The following is a 21542-nucleotide window of genomic DNA, read 5'->3' on the forward strand; positions in this document are numbered from 1 at the left end:
AGAAGGAAAAAAGAATAATTTCATGTTTGGAAATGACAAAAAATATAAATACAAATACACCATAAAACAAATTCTAACTTTTTTCTTTCTAAAATAGGGAGAAAATGTAATAAATTAAAAAACTGTTACTATTTATGTTAGAATTATGTGCATTTCTACCAAAAAAATAGAATAAAAATATATTATATAAGATTACAATTTTTTTATTATATTGATTTTTACTTTTAAATTCTTCTATTTAAATATAAAAAATGAATTATATATACACATTTTTTTCTCTTTATTTGTTTTCCTTTCTCGTAAAATCTTTCCAATTAAAGGGTAAGAGTCATCGAATTACAGCAAATAGACGTTTTAGTCCCGTTCAAAACTTCCCATTGAAAAGATAAAAGAAAAAGAAAAACCGAAAAGGGGAACAAAATAGAAGCACAGGTTTTTCACAGTTGCGTCGCCAGCCACGTGCCAGTTAGTAATAGCCGAAACCCCTGTCGGTTGCCTAAGCAGCCGGTAATCAAACCGTACACGTGCCAAACCCTATCATTTCCGCCTCTCCTCGAAGCTTTATCAACCCAAACCTCACTGCTTATTCTCCTGGTTAAAGCAACCTCGAAAAGAAACTCAAAACAATAGACGCCCCACTTTATACGGCTTTATCTCTCACCGCCACCGCTTTAAAACAGAGAAGAAGTAGACTTAGACGTCAGTTAGTCCGCAAAAGCCATCACCAGAAAGTATCAATCTTCCTAATTCTGATGCTTTCCCTTTCAAGACCGTCTTCCCCTGAACCATACATCCGAAAACCCAAAAGCCCACCGGACGACGCCGTTCTGCCTCGCAAAAACTCATTCACCTCTCTTAGCTCTCTCCTTTCCCATTCTTACTTAAATCAATCGCGCACATGGCTCCTTCTCTCAGTCCTCTCTTTTCAACTTATCATCCTCCTTGCTTTCCGCTCTCTTCCTCTATCTTTCACTCACCACCGCCACCACTTCCCTTCTCCATACACCGCTCATCATTTCATCACCAATCCAACGGCTGATGATGAATGTAGATTAGGAAGAGTCTTTGTCTACGATCTACCAAGTAAGTTCAACGCTGAATTGGTTCAAAATTGTGATGAGTTAAACCCTTGGAGTTCTAGATGTGATGCGTTAACAAATGACGGTTTTGGTCAAAAAGCCACCGGACTTTCCGGAATTGTGCCGGAGAATCTGGTACCCGCTTGGTACTGGACGGACCAATTCGTTTCCGAGATTATATTCCATAATCGGATTTTAAACCACAAGTGTAGAACTACGGAGCCAAGCAATGCGACAGCGTTTTATATTCCGTTTTATGCAGGACTTGCTGTTGGTAAGTTTTTATGGTTCAATTACACTGCTAAAGACCGCGATCGTCACTGCGAGATAATGTTAGATTGGGTCCGAGATCAACCGTACTACAAAAGATCAAACGGTTGGAATCATTTCCTTACGATGGGGCGTATCTCATGGGATTTTCGTCGGTCAAAAGAGGAAGACTGGGGTTCAAGTTGCATTTACATGCCAGGTATGAGAAACATTACTCGTCTCTTAATTGAGCGAAATCCATGGGACTATTTCGACGTCGGTGTACCTTACCCCACTGGATTCCACCCTAGATCCGACAATGATATACTCCAGTGGCAGGATTTTGTCCGTACGCGTAACCGTAATAGCCTCTTTTGTTTCGCGGGAGCCAAACGCGGTGCTATTAAAAACGACTTTAGAGGATTGTTGCTTCGTCATTGTTACAACGAGTCAGACTCGTGCCGAGTCGTGGACTGTTCCGGGAGTCGTTGCTCCAACGGCACCTCGGCGATTCTCAAAACGTTTTTGGATTCGGATTTTTGTTTACAGCCGAGAGGTGATAGTTTTACTCGCAGGTCTATTTTTGATTGCATGTTAGCGGGCTCAATTCCGGTTTTGTTTTGGAAAAGGACCGCGTATTATCAGTATGAGTGGTTCTTACCGGGTGAACCGGATAGTTATTCTGTTTTTATTCACAGGGACGAGGTAAAAAATGGAACTTCAGTAAGGAAAGTGCTCGAGAGTTATAGTAAAGAAGAAGTGAGGAAAATGAGAGAAAAAGTTATTGAATATATACCAAAGTTTGTATATGCAAGACCAAATGAGGGATTAGGGAGTATAAAAGATGCATTTGATGTTGCCATTGATGGAGTATTAAGGAGATTCAAGGAGCAAGAAGAGTGGGATTACAAGTGGTAAATTAGAGTAGATTTTTGAAATTCTTAAAAAGAAAATTGAGAGGCAGTTGTTATGGTGAGAAAAGGTATGTTTAATTCTTTTCCTCAACAATGTTGTATGTATATTATATATACACTTGTATTTCTTTTTTATTGTGGGGGTGGGGGGTTGAAAAGGATTTGCAGGTTGTGGGATTGGAGGGTGATTTATTCAGTGAGCTGCCATACACATTCAGTTAATGGATGAAGCAGGACCACCGAAGCACCAATTAATGGTCCTTGCTTTTTGGTTAGATGGCTGCAACTTCAGTTGGGGGTTTGTTTGCTCTGGCTGGTTGGGTATCTTTCTTTGCTTGGGTAAATGGGGCAACATGGATTTGTTTGGACCATGCCATGATAAATGCCCTCAATACCATACAGAAATGAGTTAATGATATAGTGTAATTAAATAATATATATTTGCCAATCAGATCTCAATTTATATTTGTTGATAAATTTGTGAGACAAATATCATCAAGTTAATCTCTTCATTGGATTCTTTTAGTACATTAATGTGGTAGTTGATAGTATGTACAGAAGTAGGGTAAATGGCATGCCAAGCCTCCAAATCATGCATTAAATTTTCCAATGTTATTTTCTGTGATTGGGTTATATATATAATATTGTGCAGTGTTTATAACGTATTTGTAAAGTTTGGTGGGTGATGCTTTTCTCAGTTGAGAGAGGAACCTGAAAAGCATCAACGTTAAAGGAGCCACTTTTATCTTTTTTTTTGTATATTGTCTGTACAAGCGTACAAACGGCAGTGGGTGAAATTGTCTCTATTCTGTGTTTGTTTCCCAAATAAAAAAAAAAGTAAGCCTTTAATAACACTTGGGGACACACGTGATGGTTAGAAGAACAGTGGATATATATGCATTTTCTTCCACTATTCGTTATAGAGAAGCCATTTCTGGTAGCAGCCATTATAAAAATTGATGGAAGTCTCATATAATGTTAAACATAGATTGGAGATGGGAGAATCAACACTAGAAGGGACAACGTATTTTTATACTTAGCCGAGAAACAGACCTCTGTATAGGCAAAAATATATGTTATACTAATGAGCCCAAAGATAATAAATCCAAAGCAAGCGGACACAGCAATATTATATTCCTTGTTTTTATTAATAGAGTTTTTTTTACTATTTCTTTTATTTTAACACATGCATAATCATTTTGATTATGTTTCCGTTCTCCACCTGCCCAATGTCGCAACAAATATTGTTGAATAATTTTTATGAATATCACTATTAATTATCAACTCCATTCCTATATGTATGACTGCTTCTGTTCATGGCATAATCCTCATGCTGTAAACTCAAAGCATGGACAGATCCTCAAGTTAAGACACAAGCGGCCTCTTGCCATGGGGTCTTTCTACTCTTTTGGATCTTTAAATTAGCTGAGTTAGCTCTTTTGGATTACACCATAAACAGATCGTAGCAACTATTAGAACATTGCCATTGGATCAAGAGAAGAGAAATGAGAAAGTTAGAAAGCCATAAGAGAGTGTAGAGAGAGTTTTAAAGAGACTTGTTTAGAGGAAAACTTGCTTGCCTCTTATTATCAAAGACTTCTCCTTATATAGAGTGGAGAGTCGGTAGAAAATGTACAAAGGTTAGTGGGTATCCCACTAAGATTAATAATACAGCACTATCAAACAAAAGTTAGTGGATATCCCACTAAGACTAATAATACAGCACTATCAAACAAAGGTTAGTGGACATCCCACTGAGACTAATAATACACTTCACTTACATAATAAGGACAAACAATAATATAAAAGAGTGGCCGACAGTCGTATGTGGTCAGAAGACGTCATCATATGAGTCATCATCCATTGGCTGGGAGTCTTGCATGAGGGCTTCTTGCTGCGCCCTGGTTAAGGTAGGGTCATCCAGAGGAGTTGGAAGATCAGAGAAACAGAAATGTTCTATGGATTGTTCAGTTGATTGATGTCCATTGAAGGTGCAGACTAATGGTGCGTACATTAGCTCGGCCCTTAATTCATTCCCTGCATCGCAGGCTCGCTTTAGTTCTTCTGTGATTGGTGGAGGAGCAAGATGTAAAGGACTATCAAGCGTTCTCCAATAGTGACAGATATTTTGAGTTGCATAGGTGTCTTCTGATAGTCGGAGATAGGGCCTGTGTAATATGAAAATAGCATGGTATTCCGAAGCTCTGGAATTATTGTCTGAGAATAACTGGTGCCCATGAATAAGTTTAAGGAGATCTCCTGTCCATTGGTATGGAGTCTTGAACCAGGTAAGGAATCTCCATGGATAAGACCCCGAGTTAGCTTCATTATTAAAGAAGTGTAAGAGATTCATAATAGGCACCTCTATAGCATGATGACAGACTGTAGATAGGCACCATAGAAACCATAACTCACTTTCATGCTTTGGATGTTCGGAGATAAGTGGTAAATCAAACACCAAGGGTAGTCTGGAAAGAAGAAGTTGGGTTGGATTGGGAGTGAGAAGATTTGTTGAAAAGTTGCCAAATAATGGAACATCATGTTTCTGGCAAAGTCTGTGACTTGTTTGGTTGTAAGGTTGTTGGGAAGGTCTGGTGGTGAAGGAGGTTGCAGGTTGGATCTGAAGGATGAGGAGGCCATAAAGATTATGGGAAGATTTATTGTAGAGGTGAGAAGAACTATAGGGCCGATTCCGAGGCTTAGAAAGTCCGGATAAGAAATCCGGGATTAGGTTTCTTATCCCTTTTATATGCTTAACCTTAAAGTCATACCCTGCCGAACCATGATTTTAATCGCAATAGTTGGGGCTCGTGCAAGGTCTTCCGGTTGGATTCAAGAATCTTGGGAAGGAAGAGTTGTCCATCCGAACCAGGAAGTGTCATCCAATCGGGAAGAATTCAAACTTTTTATCCCGCATTGACCGCCGAATTTCCTTATAGGTTGTGTGATAATGTTTTTCCCAAGAGGAAAACCGACCGATGCATATCCACACAGTTGTTCTTTGTCGTGGAGCTTTTCTAGGAGGATGGCCCCCCATGCATAGTCAGGATGCATCCTGTTTGGAGAATAAGTTCTCCCTGGCCGACGGGATTGTAAGAGGTGGCGGATTGTGGGCCAGCTCTTTAATTTTTTGACAAATGTTGTTTGTTCCGCCTCCCCATGGAGGGGGGTTCTTTTCGAGCATCTTTGAGAGGTGGCACGTGTAACTAGACAGTGTGGAATGGCCTCTCGAACATAATTCAGGATTCCAAGGAACTGTTGAATTTGTTTTGCTTCGATAAATTTTCTTCCCGGAAAATTATCAAGTTCCTTTGTCAGTGGGGACCATATGTGTATCGGCCATTCTTGAAATGCATTCCAAGAAATTCAATTTCGTTGGCATTAATAAAGCTCTTCTTTCGGATAGCATAATGCCATATTTTTGGATGATGGCAAGGAAACTGCCAACAGTTGGTGATGGTCCTCTACTGCTTCCGAAAATAGAAGGATGTCGTCGATATAGATCAAAGAAGAGTAAAGGATAGGCCCAAAAATCTCAATCATTGTCTTCCCGGAATTGAGATGGGGCCGCTCGAGCCCAAAAGGCATAATACCCACCGGTATTGGGCATTAGGGATACAAAACGCAGTTTTGTATCTCTCTGTGGGCTGGATACCGAGTTGCCAAAAGCCTGCCTTTAGGTCAAATTTGGAATAGTACTGGGCCTTTTGGATGTGGACCTTGAGATTTGAGATTCGAGGGAGAGGGAATTTGTTGTCTTGAAGGAAATGGTTTAAAGGTTTGTAGTCTATGACAAGCCTCTTTTTCCTCGGATTCTTTCGGACCTTTTCTCCACATAAAAGGCTTGGCAAGCCCATTTGTGAAGTAGTGGGCTCAATTAAACCCTCACTGTAATAAAGGTCGCATTCTGATCGGGCAAGGGCTAGGTCTGTGGGAGACATTCCCATGTGTGTGGCTTTAGTAGGGTTAATGTCTTCATTAAGTTTGAAGGGGAGGCTGATATAGAATTGTGGATTTTTCCACAGAGGAAGACGATGTTGGAAATGTGAATGGGATTCGGATGTAATCAAGGAATTTTTCCCGTGTATGAAAGGAATGGAGGAATAGTATTCGCCACGGAAAATGATTTGAAGTTTCAGTGTATGACCTAAACTGTCTTTTGAACTTTATACCAGTTGGAAGGATTTGGAGCTTTTGAGCTTGGTGATAAACATCAAATCCTATCAGAATATCCTTGCTTGGAAGATCTGAACCAATGATGTGTGTCCACACAACGCAATCGGGAAAGAACTGAATTCGATCTTACCGCCTTGTGATCGAGTAGTTTTGAAGGTTTGACCATTCACGCCTGAAGAATCGATCATGGGGCTTCCAATACTCTGATGGGAGAACCATTGGGTTCATCATGCTTCTTTGAGCTCCAGTGTCAAAGAAAGCTATTACTGGAACAGGCTTGGAGTATTTTGAGGACAGTATCTGTATGGGAATATATGGGACTGGAGGAGGTTTTATAGTAAATTGAAAAGTTTCAGGAGGTGGAGGAGAAACAAAGAAAGAAGATAATAGGGTTGGAGAAAGAGGATATTGTATTGCATCTTCCGAATATCCTTCCGACTTTCTTCATGCGTACCAATCATCGGGATTGGTATTTCACTATCATCCGAATCAAGAAGATTCTTGTGAAGACTCTGTGGAGTCCGAGAACTCCATTCTAACCCAAATAAGCTTTCCGGGGTAAGATCTTCGCTCCGAAAGTAGGGATTCTATTTCTTCTTGAAAGAGTCTGCAAGAGATAAGGACATGCTAACTTGTCAGATCATCCTTGCCGACTTTTCTCGATTCCTCGACAATTTTTCGCATAATGTCCCTTCCTTTCGCAGATGAAACATCTATCGGACTTGTACCCCTCGGGTTCCGCTTTTTTACGGAAGTATTTAAATCTCTTTGGGTTCTTTTCCTGAACTTCTTGTTGCCACAGCGTGTATTTCCGGAAATGATGTCCGATTTCTTCTTGGATTTGTACAGACGCAGTTGGTGGCTTTGCACTTGATCTTTAGGTGGTTTTTGTTGCAAGCCTTTTGGACAATCAAGTCCCTTTGAGACAACCTTTTGAATAATTCCTGATCACATGCTCTTAATGGAAGAGAGTGTGAATTGCCAGATTTCTCCAAGTGTAATAGAGGTGACTGGTCTTTTTGTAGCCGCAATCATATTGTTAACCTCAGGTTGTATCTCATCTGGTAGAGAGGTGATGAAGGTATACTTTAGTGTATCATCACCATCATGTCCTCCAATGACATAGTAGAGCTTGGACATAGCCGAATAATGCTTTTCCAGATCCTTCATCTTGAATGAACAACATTTTCGATCAAAGAACTCTTGTTTCTGCTGTCTTATGACAAGGTCATAACTTCCAAGGAACTGGTTATGGAGGATCGTTACTGCTGCTGATGGAGTCGGCAGAGTGACAAATTGAAGCCTAGTGTATTCAGGCTGAGACTGAAACCAATCTCTTAAGCTTCCGGTAAACCTTGTGACAAATTCGGCAAGGACTTTTTTGAGTGTGGCCCCTTCAAGGGTCATCTGAAGATCAATCCATGCCAAGAATTCAGAAAGCTTATCCTTCCATTTTGATGGTGGCAAGTCATCAAAAGTGAACCAAGGTCCTGTGCTAGCTGGCTTTGGCCTTGGGTTCGGAGCTCCAGTGGGAGCAAAGAATGACTGAGCATCTTCATCTTCAGGTTCTACTACTCCTGGACTGGAATCAGTATCAGAAGTGTTCATGAGAATTTCAGTGATGTCTGCCATCTCTGAATCCGAAGAAGATTCTGAATCATACGGACTGATGAGAGATTGCTCTGGAAATTTGTCTTTAGGGGCTAGAGGAGGAGAGGATTTCTTTTGCTGGGTTTCTGTGTTTTTTGGGTAAAGGTGAGAAAATGTGCCAAAGGGCTGATAAAGGGTTTCTTGTGGTTGTTCTGGTTGTGAAAGAAAAGGGAAAGAAGAAAAGTATGAAGGAGTAATAGCCGATGAGGTTGAAGCTGCCGATATGAATGTTGGAATTGCAGCAGACTGGTCTTTCCGGAGATCATTTTCAATTTGATCTATTTGCTTCTTCAGCCGGGAAATCTCCTTTTGCTTTTGCATGAAAGAGGGGGTAATCGGTACCGAGGTATCCGGAGTTCTTTGTCCGTGAGCTTGATACTTTCACAAGGATGAGTACAGTTGCAAGACTTCTTGTGAAAAGTATCCAACAGGATCCATGTTTTGAACCAAGTGTGGCTTGATCCAATTTGCCATCTATCTTCTTCAAGTAAGTGTTTTGGACAATAGAATTAGATGTCCGCCAGATTGAGAACTTCTTCGTGGGTGTCACGGCCTCTAAGTTTCGAAGGTGAAATCCGTGTAGAAGGATTTCGATCTTTTGTTCTCTGCTTTTCCCAAGGGAGGGAAATCCTCCGGTTGTAACATGAAACATTCTTGAACCAAGGGTTGTACCAATGATACTGACAGAGATGAAGTAGGTCCAAAAGTTCGTGGCGTTGTTATACTGGCCCAACGTTTTGTACCTCCCGCATAAAACCGGATTGCACCGGTTTCCACTTATAAACCTTCGATCCGACTCGATCTCCATTCGCAAGTTCGCAGAAGGGGGTTTGCCATATTCAATGTTGAGTTGTGCCATAATTTCTTTGAACTCATCATAAGAAACGCCACGACCGCTTTTCCTTCTCCGCAAGAAACTCAATTGCCTCGTCGAACATTGGCGTTGGCTTTTTATTCTCTTTCCGGGAACCATCCGGATCTCGATCATCCGGCTTAGGATGAATCTCCGAACAAGAAGTATCCAGACATCCTTTCGGATTCTTCCGCTGATGCTGAAACAGGTTCAAAGATAATCCATGTCATCATGACATAGGCACTGGCTTGCACATTTCGGGCTACATCCCGGACATAAAGTGTCCTCTCGACTTCAGGCAAAGATAAATCTGGCTGCCGATGCTTGAAAGGAGTGAATAGGACCTTCTCCCTAGCCGTGATAATCGGGTCAGTATCATTGATGCTTGGAAAATTGACGGTCATGAGGAAGATTCCTCGCCTTGTAAAGATCGCCTTAACAGTCCCATCCTTTCATTGTATAAAGAGGGGATCTGTGGCTTGAATCGGTTTTGATTGAGATGCTTGGAGCTTCTCATAATTTGTTACCCACTCAATAGGAATTAGTTTCGTAGATCTTCCTTTCGTCGCCGAGGAGCTTGAACTATTGTAGGGTTTGACCGAATCGGCCATGATGTACAAAGCATCCGATGAGGCTTGGAAGCCCGGGATCCGCAGTTAAGTGCATGATCCTGCAATCGATAAACGATCTGATGGTGAAGAGTCGCTGAGAGAGCATTTTCAACTTGACTAGCTCCCGTGATTTGGACTTGTACTTTTAAGGCAGTGGATAGATAAGGATCACTTAAAGAGAGGTTAAAGTTTGGAAAGAAAGTCAAAGCAACACTACGAGTGTTGAGTGTTGTGACTATTGTCCCAATCACTGCATGCTCGTACTTGAGGTAACGAGTGTCCAAAAGCGACATCCGTGCTGTAACAGGCAATCCCATCCTTCCATGATAGGAAAGGACAAGTCTCACAGCTCCGAGATGGAGATGAGAATAGCCTTGCTTCCGCCATTGTTCTATGAAAGAGGTGGGGATTTCTAAAGTAACATACTGCTCTTGAGAAGTAGCAGTAAGTGAACACTGAGAAAGTGAGGAGGATTGAACATATTCTTTTATGGTGAGGGGTTTTTTGTGGATGATTTGGTTAAAGGTTTTTCTAACAAAGTTTTGTTTCTTGAATATGTTGTAAGGGTTGATGATAGGTACTAGAGTATCTTCTATCTGTACGTTATCAGGAATATGGGAGATCTCAACAAGATGATCTATCTTGTTAGATATGGTTTTCTTACAAGAGGGAGATAATTGAAGGGTAGAAGTATGAGAGGTAATCTCGGTTGACATGGTGTTTAGGTTTTCTCTTCTGCTATCACCTTAGGCTCTGATACCAAAGGGGAGCCGAGAGTCGCTCATGGCATAATCCTCATGTCAGAACTCAAAGCATGGACAGATCCTCAAGTTAAGACACAAGCGGCCTCTTGCCATGGGGGTCTTTCTACTCTTTTGAATCTTTAAATTAGCTGAGTTAGCTCTTTTGGATTACACCATAAACAGATCGTAGCAACTATACTCAAACCTAATTCTGGCTTAACATATTATTTTCCCTATAGATGCTGAATTGAGTATAATATATAGTTGACATAGTGTCGGCGACAATCAAGGCAAATACTGGCTTAGATTTCATCTAATTTCTTTTAAATTCTTTTGGTACACTATTTCATGCTCATGTGATTGCTGTTCACTAATGATTAAAATATATTATGTTCTCAAAGTCCTTTAATATAATTAACTAGTTGGTATTAACAGAGAAAAAAAAAACAGAAAATATCTTAAACCATGAGTGGTGGGGAGACTTGGAAATGTGGAACGTTGTTGAAAGACAGTGAGACACTAGCTAAGTTGCATCCTTTGAATTTTATTTTTTTCTTTAACACAGATAATGAGTTGATTAATCAAAGATTAAGTTAACACGAGGTTGATTCTTTAGCCTAGTGGCCAGAAGGAGATGATTATCAGCTAAGTGAACATCTGTCAAAATCAATCTAGCTAAAATATGAGCCGCACGATTGGCAGATCGACGGATAAAACTGAAGGAGCATTGGTTGATGGATTTGCTAAGCTGCAGAATGTATTCAGTAATGACACAGACCATAAGAACTTCTGGCAACCAGAGCATAGCCTCCCCGGTTAAGAGGTTTGTTAACACTAGCATTCACAGTAATCTTAATCCAATCCCTTTGAATTGTTTCTTCGAATAGATATATAACTCATGACTATTTTCACGGAACGGAAAATACAGATATATAGCAATTCCAGTATGTGTTAGTAATTATGGTACATAATACAATGATTGTATAATAATATTTTGTATTTATCGCATAATATATACTAAAAATCTTAAAAGAGAATAATTTAAAAAATATATATATAATATCTTTCAAAAAAATATTCGTTTTTGAGAGAGATTCTTTTAGAATAACATTGATTATTAGCTAATAGTAAATCACATCCAAGATACTGAAAGTTAAAATTTTATTGATATTCTGTTATAACATAATAAATTTAAGTTTGGTATGGCATTAAATTGTAAGAAAAATAAAACAAACAGTAATCGTTTATTAAAAAAAAAAATCCATAATATTTAATCAGAATATACGTTTCTATGCTTTTCACATGAAAAATATAAGTATTCATGCACAGTCGATGGAATCAAATTGTCTTTTTATGGGAAGCATATTTAATTTGTTCATATAAATTTTAAAACTGGCAGGAGTGACCTTGTTATTGAATCGCTCGAATTAGGCAAACAGAAAAAATAAGCAATAATATGTGCAATATACCTACTTTTAAATAAAAGAAGAACAACAAAATTACATATTTCATATCCCACATGGTAAAGGGAAATTACATTAAAGTTCCTAGATTTGTCTTAAAAAACACTTTCATCCCTACTTTTCACAAAACATTATGCACAGTCCTTAGAATTTAATTACTGTCGCACAGTTAGTCATTTCATTTGTGTCTGTTAATACTTTAAAACTACACAAATCTTAATCCGTATGTATAATATATTTAATAATCCCTATATTTATAAAAGAAACACTTTAATCTCTCTACTTTTGATTTAGACTTTACATTAAAAATTGCAACGGTTTTTTTTTTTTAGTCTGTTTTTATTACTGTCTACTTTTTTTGTAGAGACTGAAATATACAAGTTAATGAAACAACTAGATTGTCTGATAATGGATATATATTAGAAATTGTGAATAACATTTTTTAAAAAAAGTAAGGATGAAAGTATTTGAAAAAAATCAAAAAGGCCTATTTTTTAAAATATTTTATTAAATTTACAGTATCTTTCTAATTTTTTAATTTTTACTGTGTTAAATATCAAAAATATAATTTTTTATTTTTTTTATTTTTTAACTGTTTTTATATAAAAAAAATAAAAAAATAACTGAAAAATAATAAATAAATAATTGTATCTTAAATTTGAGAAATATTTAAAAATAATATTTCTTTTAAAAGAATTTATATAATAAAAACGATATCTTTTTATTAATTCTTTTTTTAAAAAAAATTCTAAAATATTTTTAAAAAAGCATAATCACTTTGTTATCCAAAGGGTAGCCCAAAATCTAAAGTGGGCTATAATAGTCGAAGTGGGCCAAACTTTATGTATGCTGGCCTTACGATTGCAACTCACGCCGTGAAGTTTTAGTTGAAGTGATCAATTTGTCTTTGTAGAATACAGAAGCATTCCCAAGATTTTTGTACAGATAGATTTTGATGCTGACGTTTTCATAGAATCGATTGAATAGGAAAACTGAAAACAAGCAATTCTTTATTTATTTCATATCTTGCGTGCTGTTCTTTTTTCCCTGAATAATTATTTAGTTGGCAATGAAGTAGTTCATTTTACCTTTTTCCCTTTTTTGAATGAATGTTATGAACAGCAGATAAATGACAGCGGATAAAATAAAAGAGATAGAAGTTGGAAGGAATTCAATTTGTTTTATTTAATAAAGAAAGCCTGTTTTAAATAGGCAGTAGACTAACAAGCAAATAACAAAGAAAGCTAAAAATATGAAACTGATTCCTAAAATGCTGGAAAGCACAGCAACTACAAGCAAATAACAAAGAAAGCTAAAAATATGAAACTGATTCCTAAAATGCTGGAAAGCACAGCAACTACAAGCTGTCACTACTGCTGCAAAAAAGACTGTTGTACACTAGCACTCAACAACTGAAAAGTAGACTAGGACTTAACTACTGAAAAATATCTAACAAACCCTCCCTTAAACTGATATTAGTGTCTAATATTAGTTTAAACATAAAAACTTCATGCGTTTCCAACTCCAAGCATCTGCTTAAACTTCTGGAATGCTGCAACTTTGAGACCCTTTGTGAATATCTCTGCAATTTGATCCTCACTCTTGCAATAGACTAGATCAATTTCTTCATTACTTGCGCGATCTCTCAAGAAGTGATAACGAACATCAATATGTTTGCTTCTCCCATGTAAAACAGGATTTTTTGACAGCTTAATGGTCGAACTATTGTCACACTAGATGAGAGTTGATCTTGTTTGCTTGAAATGAACTGCCTCAAGAAGCTTTCTTAGCCATATGGCTTGACAGACACAAGCTGATGCAGCAACGAGTTCTGCTTCTGTTGTTGACAAAGTGACAATTGGTTGCTTTCGAGATGACCATGAAATAACTCCTGACCCTAGCTTAAAAACATAACCAGATGTGCTCTTTCTATCATCCTGGTCACCAGCATAGTCGCTATCGGTAAAGCTAATCAAATCCGACTTTTCTCCATTCTTGTACAGAATTACATAGTCACCTGTGCCTTGCAAGTACCTAAAAATTCTTTTTGCTGCTTGAAGATGCATTTCCTTTGGATTCTCCATATATCTACAAATGAGACTTACAACATACATTATGTCTGGCCTGGTTATAGTGAGATACATCAAGCTTCCTACAATTTGCTTGTACAAAGTGTTGTCAACCTTTCTTCCATTCTCATCTCTTACTAACTTCAAACTTGTCTCTGCTGGTGTGCAAACCGGATTGCAATTCTCCATCTGAAACCTTCTAAGAATCTCTCGCACATACTTCTTTTGAGAGATAAAAATACCTGCATCTGATTGAATAACCTCTATACCCAGAAAATAATACATTCTTCCAAGATCAGTCATATCAAACTCAGCCATCATTGATTTTTTAAATTCATCAAACATAGTCTGATCATTTCCTGTGAATAGCAAATCATCGACATACAGATAGACCAACAACAATTTTCCATTATTTTTAACTTTCACAAACAAGGTATATTCATAAGGACATTTCTGAAAACCTTCTTTAAGAAAGTAAGCTTCTATACGACTATACCAAGCTCGTGGGGCTTGCTTAAGTCCGTATAAAGCCTTTTTTAACTTGTAAACTTTATGCTCTTGTCCAAATTTAATATAACCAGGAGGTTGTTTAACAAATACCTTCTCATTCAAATCTCCATGCAAGAAGGCTGACTTGACATCTAATTGAAAAATCGGCCAAGAATTTTGTGCAGCCAGTGCTATCACCATTCTGATTGTATCATGCCTAGCAACTGGAGTGAAAACCTCCTTATAATGCTGAACTCCTAGTTGTATCCTTTCACCACCAAGCGTGCTTTGCATTTGTCAACTTCGCCATTTTCTTTGAATTTTGTCTTATACACCCACTTCACATCGATTGTCTTTTGACCATTTGGAAGATCAATCAACTCCCAAGTGTTGTTTCTTTCAATGGCAGCAATTTCTTCATCCATTGCTTTCCTCCACTTTGATTGTTTAGCTGCCTCTTCAAAAGCTACAGGATCACAATCTGCAAAAAGAGCAAAATATGTAAATGGGTTTTCAGATTGATTGATCCCAGGTACTTCATAATCCTTCATCCATGCAAGTCTTCTTCTTATTCGTGAGGATGTTGACTCACGAATCTCCCGCTACTTCCGCACATTTTAAACTACTGCTTCTTCATCAAGTGACTGTGAATTATCCTCAGCTAGCATCTCTGAATTTTCTTCATCAAAGTCTGCATCAATACTCCGTTGAGCTTCAACTTTATCCCATTGCCGAAAATTTTCCTCATAAAAAACTACATCGCGGCTGACGATAATGTTCTTAGTGTCAGGATTATATAATTTGAAAGCTTTGGTACAATCACTAACTCCAAGAAAGATGCATCTCTCTCCTTTATCATCCAACTTCTTTCGCTTCTGATCCGGAACATGGGAGTAAGCAATACACCCAAAAATTTTGAAATGGCTGACATCAGGTTTCCTTCCGCTCCATGCCTCTTCAGGAGTCATATTTTGAACGGCAAAAGCTGGACTCCTATTTAGAATATGAATGCTCCAGCTTGATCGCTCGATGTAACGCCTTCGAAATTTCACGCCTTGCAATAGACTTCTCACCATGTTAAAGATGGTCCGATTCTTTCTTTCGGATACACCATTCTCATGCAGTATAGGTCATTGCCTTGAATGCCTTGCTCCTCATGTGAAATTTTTGAATTCATGCGAGTTATATTCCCTCCACGACGGCTTGCAAAGACTTGAATTGACCATCCTGTTTCTTTCTCAACCATTACTTTATAGCTTTTAAAAGCTGTCAAAGCTTCAGATTTTTCCTGCAAGAAGTAAACCCACGTTTTCCTGCTCAAGTTATCAATGAAGGTGATTAGATACCGTTTACCTTCATTAGAAGTGAGATTAATTGGCCCGCAAATATCAGAGTGTACAATCTCCAACGGTTTTCTTGCTCTCTCGGATTTTCCTTTTGGAAATGGTTCTCGATGTTGCTTACTGAGAACACACTCCTCACAAACATATTTAGGACTAGAGAGATGAGGAAGACTAACCACCATATTTTTCTGTTGAAGTGTCTATAAACCTTCAAGGCTGAGATGGCCATAACAAAAATGCCACAATTGCACTTGATCAACCAGACTAGCTGCATAACATGATTGAGAAGAATGATTGAGGTAGAGGAGAAACATTCGATTTGCTGTCATTGCAACTTGGGCGATCAATCCCAATCTGTCATCGAGAAATCTGCATACACCACCTTTAATTATGATCTCATAGCCTTTCTCTTACAGCTGATCGATACTTAACAAATTGGTCTTTAAATCTGGAACAAAGAGAACATTAGATATTGTTTGAGTAACATTCCTTTTTGTTAGTAAAGTTACATGTCCCTTTCCCATTACAGAAACTGTAGAATTGTTTCCAAACTTCACATTATCTCTAAAAGATTCATTAAGAGTGGAAAACACTGACTTGTCTCCATTCATGTGATTGCTGCACCCGGTGTCTAAATACCACAAGTTCTTGTTGCTCGACTTACTTTTATGACAAACCATCAGCAATGAGATTTCTCCATCCTGCTCTCCCTCATTTTTTGCAAAATTGGACGCTTCACCATGGACATTTGATAGATTCGATCGACATTCTGATTGATAATGACCATAATTGTGACACTGATAGCGTTCCACATTCATTTTGTCCACTGACTTTGAATGATAACCACCTCGTCCTCTTCTTCTTTCATGAGATTGGTTCTGTTGATAGCTGTAATTGCCTCTGCCTCGACCTCTGTTGTTATTGTTTGATCCACGTCCTCTATCTTCTTTATTCGAATGATCTGATGAGACTTGCAGTGCTAACTCTGCATTGTCTTACTGCTGCAATTTTCTTTCCTGAACCAGTAATGAGCCCTGCAATTCATCAATTGATAAAAGATCAACATTTTTTGATTCTTCGATTGCATAAACCACATAATTAAATCGAGGTGTTAGTGATCGAAGAATTTTTTCCACTACAACCACATCCTCCATTTTCTCCCCAAAAGCTCTCATCTTTCCAACAATGGCCATCATTCTCGAGAAGAAATCAGAAATAGACTCTCCAGATTTCATCCGATAAGTTTTGAACTCCGTACGAAGTGCTTGAAGTTGCTGCCTCTTTGCTCTGGTTGATCCTTGGAATTTCTTCTTCATTGAGTCCCAAATTTCCTTTGCTGTGTCTTTGCAAAGGATAGTCTCCAAGATAGAGCGATCGATCGCTTGAAAAAGATAGTTCTTTGCCTTGAGGTCCTTCAATTTTAAAGCTTCAAACTCTGTCTTTTGTGCATCCGTTGCTGCTGTGCCCTTAGCCAACTCTGGTATTCCCGTAGAAACCACCTGCGAGTACTCCTTGGATCTAAGAAAATTTTCCATCAACATGCTCCAATGATCACAATGACCATCGAAGCGAGGAATCGCTGGTTGTAAAAAATTATCAGAGGCCATCTTCTTCTTCAGCCCTGGCTCTGATACCACTGTTATGAACAGCAGATAAAGTAAAAGATATGGAAGTTGGAAGGAATTCAACTTGTTTTATTTAATAAAGAAAGCCTGTTTTAAATAGGCAGTAGACTAACAAGCAAATAACAAAGAAAGCTGAAAATACGAAACTGATTCCTAAAATGCTGGAAAGCATAACAGCTACAAGCTGTCACTACTACTGCAAAAAAGACTGATGTAGACTAGGACTCAACAACTGAAAAGTATACTAGGACTTAACTACTGAAAAATATCTAACAATATATGCTCTTATTTATTGATTAGAATCAAAAGCAAGAACATCAAGAAGAAAAGAGGAGCACTGCTCCGACAGACAAGACCAGATGACGAACCAACAACTCTTGCAAGGGAATGAGCTACTTGGTTCGCTGACCTAACAACAAAAACAAATTTACAACTGACTATATCTTTAGCAATAGAAATGCAATCGTCAACAACTAAACCAAATTCAGAAAGATCACTGCGAGAATTGTTGATAGCATGAATGAGCACCTGAGAGTCGGAATCCACAATAACATTATGCTGGCCTAATAATGATTTCAACCAACTTAATCCCTCTCTACAGCTAAGAGCTTCTGCAATAGAAGGGATTAACCGCACTCTCATACTGTTATGCTTAGCAGCTTAAATTACACGAAAATGAAATGTAACATGATACGATACGAAAATATAATTTTTAAAAAAAAATTAAAAAACAAGATGTTGGAAAAACGTTATATATATATTCTAGATTTTATACGATATTGTTGTCTTTTATCATTATAAAAGATATAAATTAAACACAATAAATATAATTAATCATGTTGGCAATTATATAATTACTATAAATAAAAAAATATATATATCTATATAGAGCTTTTTAAATATAAAACAACTAAAAATTTAAATTATTTATATAATAAGAAAATTATATAATAATAAAGAGTTAAAAATTATTTATAAATAAAAAAAAAGTTAAAATATTTCTTCAATAGGAATCCAATTAAATGAAAATATTTTTAAAAAATTAAATTTTTTAAAAATAAATAAAAATATAAAAAATAATTGTAAACGTTTTTCTAATTTATAAAATCTGTCCGAAGAGTTACGGTGTTTGTGTCCGACACGAAAAAGTAACTCCATTCAAATGGAGTTTACGCACAACCCAGTTACCAGCAATAAACCTGCCTGAATCATCTCGAATAATACATCCAAGTCCAAGCTTATTGGACTCCACAAATACAGCAGCGTCGCATCGCATTTTACATGGCCCAAGTGGGATGAAGACCTGCACCAACACACAATTGAGCACTCTGCCATTGAGAAAGAAAGCCACAGTTGATGAGATGAGAAAAGGTGTAACTCTGGTTGACGTCTACCATTCCAAAGAATGTCATTCCTGTTGCACCAAATTTCCCAAAGCAACATAAAAGCAAGTTGAATACCTTCCAAGCTACACTTCTTCGTCACTTCTGTCCACCATGACACAAAATCCTGTCCCTGCAAATTTGAAACACCCAACAGAGAAATCCTCCACACACTGGCAGCAAACTAACGCATGGAAAACATGTTCTGAATCGCTAATACAAACTGGACAGGTACAAGAAACCTCCACCCGACGGCTCTGTAGAGCAGTCTTTGTTGGCAAACAGTTCATTTTAGCTTTTTAGTTGGCGATGATGTTTTTCCAAGTAAAATCTGCTTTTCATGATCATTCCAAGCCCATATGTACTAGTTCAGAAAAAGAAAGCCCATACCATCATGAAAAAGAAGTGACCCCATAATTCTGAGCTGGGCTATGTCAGTTAAATCGGGCCAAGCTTTATTATTCTGGGCTTACAATTTCAACTAACTCCATGCTGTTTTGTTCGGATTCTAAAAATATGTTGGGAGTAATCTTTGTTATAGGCACGCTCAAAGAATAAGGAAAAAAAAGAAAAAGGAACACAAACCGTTTGCTTTTACATAATTAAATAACCTATTTATTATCATTTTCTGGGACTTTCCCACAACGCTGCTCTTCTTCTCGCTCTGAACTCTGAACTCTATTGGCAAAATGGCCAAGACCGCTTATGTTGTCGTGCTTCAGTTTGCGTTGCTGTTAATCATTTCAAAAGCTGAATCTATCAGTCTCCAGCCTCAAGCTCTCGATGCTTTCAATCTTAGTTTAATCCAGGTATTGATTTTCCTCTTCTTTTCTTTTACTCGTTTTTCTCTGTTTGTGATCGTAATTGTTTTCCCTGTTATTTATGGTTGGATTCTTTCCTTTTGAAAAATTGAAAATAAAAAAAGACCGTGGGGAGCTGTAAGTATACGGTGATCATATCAACCAGCTGTACCTCACCAAAATACACTCGCGATCAGATCAGTCTTGCTTTTGGCGACGCTTATGGCAATCAGGTTCGCATTTAGCTTCGCTGATTTTTAATTGAATGGTTTTTTCTTTAAAATTTTCAAAATCAAGCAATTTCTTTCTCATTTTTCTTTAATAATTTATGGACAAACCAAGCAAAAACATGTTTTAGCTATCATCAATTTGATTTTATTTTGTTTAGTCTCCATTCACCAGCCGTGTTAATAAAATCAGCTTTAATTTAAGGAAAAATATGTATAAATGTATTCACGTCTGAGACATTGATGTTTCCCGTCGCTAAATGGTAATGGCTGATTTTTCTTTCTGGTGTCCTATCCACCTTATTGGGCATTATTTGTAAAGTCTCCATCAGTAGATTTTTTATGAATAAAATTCCCTTACGGCAATAAATTGTAAACATTATTCGTCATATCAGATCTATGTACCAAGGCTGGATGATCCATCAATTAGAGCATTCGAGAGCTGCTCTTCTGATACATTTCATGTAACTGGACCCTGTACATCTCAAATATGTTATATATATCTGTACAGAAGTGGACCTGATGGCTGGATTCCTGGAAGAGTGGATATTTATGGTTACAAGTCATTTCCTTCTACATTTAACTTCTACACTCCTATTCCGAATGATATTTGGTATGGATTTAATCGATGTGGTAGTGCCTCTTCTGCACATGTACGGAGAATTCGAAGATGGTTCTTGTATCCGATTCTGGCAGTTGTTGCTAGCCTCATGCTGTAATTCTTGCCCAGGTGATATGGTTATGCAAATGCTAAACTGGGACTATTGTGTTAGTAATTGGAGTGGACAGTCTGCTTTTTGGCTTCTGGTTTCAAACTATAGTCAGCTTGCTTTGTATTATGTCTTTCTAAATTATTACTATTCGTAATTACAGCAGAGAGATAAGTAGCTAACAATGCCTTGATCGCAAAAATGTCCTGAAATGAACATAGGCACAATATTGCTTTATAGTGTGTGTGTATATATTTCTTAAAAGAATAGAGTTTGTTATTTATCGGAATTTATGGAGAATTCTTGTCATTTATATAATAAATTTGTACATGCACTAACGTGATATAAAAATGACGAAGAAATATAAAATTAAATAAAATAATTCTCATCGAAAATCCATTATTAAGTCAAAATAGTCTCGAGTGGATGTTTGGTGTAAATAGTTTTGTGCACTATCTCACTTAATAGTTAGATTATACTTATTTAATAAGATTTAAAAGTTATGAGCTCATATCTTTTATTTATTTCAACATATAATTTTTCTTACAAGTTATTTAACAATAACTTAAAGTGATCTTAAATAAATAACTTTATTTATAATTCATAATTTGTTTTAAAATTATATTTAATAATTAAATATATTCAATATTTATATAAATTTTAAGATTAAAAATTTATCGTTAGTGCAATTTAATTCTATATTATATTTTTAATAGATAATCTTAAGAACACTTTTGTAATGAATTCTTTTTTTTTTTTATCTAAGAATAAGTATTATTGAGTTAAAAAATCTAATTATTGCATCCTCGATAATTATAAAAATATTTCCAATGGTGTTTTTTATTTTAAAAGCATAATTTGTATAATAAAGAGTATTTTAAGAAAAAAATTTATATAAAGAGAAAAATATTATATTTAAATTCAATAAACTCTTTATATTTTACTTTTATTTCTATAAGCATTAATAATTTTTAATTCACAGAAAAGAGTAAAATATCTATCTATCTATATATATATATATATGTATATATATATATAAATTTTTGAGACTTAAATTTTCTTTAACACAGGTGCTTAATTTGACAAATAGTATTTTTATTTTGATATGTGTCTAATTTTTGATACATAGGATTTAAGCTTATATGTAATTTTGTAATTT

At 36.9% G+C, this 21542-nt stretch overlaps 2 protein-coding genes across 2 annotated transcripts; both read left to right on the plus strand.

The window, feature by feature from the left end:
• The first annotated feature begins 562 nt into the window (after positions 1-562).
• LOC8266014 (xyloglucan galactosyltransferase XLT2) lies at positions 563-2719 on the plus strand. The gene is made up of 2 exons (XM_048372956.1): positions 563-2310; positions 2402-2719. Exon 1 carries the CDS (start codon positions 753-755, stop codon positions 2244-2246), a length of 1494 nt encoding a protein of 497 aa, XP_048228913.1. The 5' UTR covers positions 563-752; the 3' UTR covers positions 2247-2310; positions 2402-2719.
• A 16492-nt stretch (positions 2720-19211) lies between these two features.
• On the plus strand, positions 19212-20672 carry LOC8266012 (embryo-specific protein ATS3B). Its single transcript, XM_002510845.4, has 3 exons — positions 19212-19455; positions 19572-19679; positions 20069-20672. The coding sequence occupies exons 1-3, from the start codon at positions 19336-19338 to the stop codon at positions 20390-20392; spliced, it is 552 nt and encodes a 183-aa protein (XP_002510891.1). The 5' UTR covers positions 19212-19335; the 3' UTR covers positions 20393-20672.
• Positions 20673-21542: the final 870 nt, after the last annotated feature.

This window comes from Ricinus communis, chromosome 4, assembly GCF_019578655.1.
Source record: "Ricinus communis isolate WT05 ecotype wild-type chromosome 4, ASM1957865v1, whole genome shotgun sequence".
In the NCBI taxonomy this organism is placed as follows: domain Eukaryota; kingdom Viridiplantae; phylum Streptophyta; class Magnoliopsida; order Malpighiales; family Euphorbiaceae; genus Ricinus; species Ricinus communis.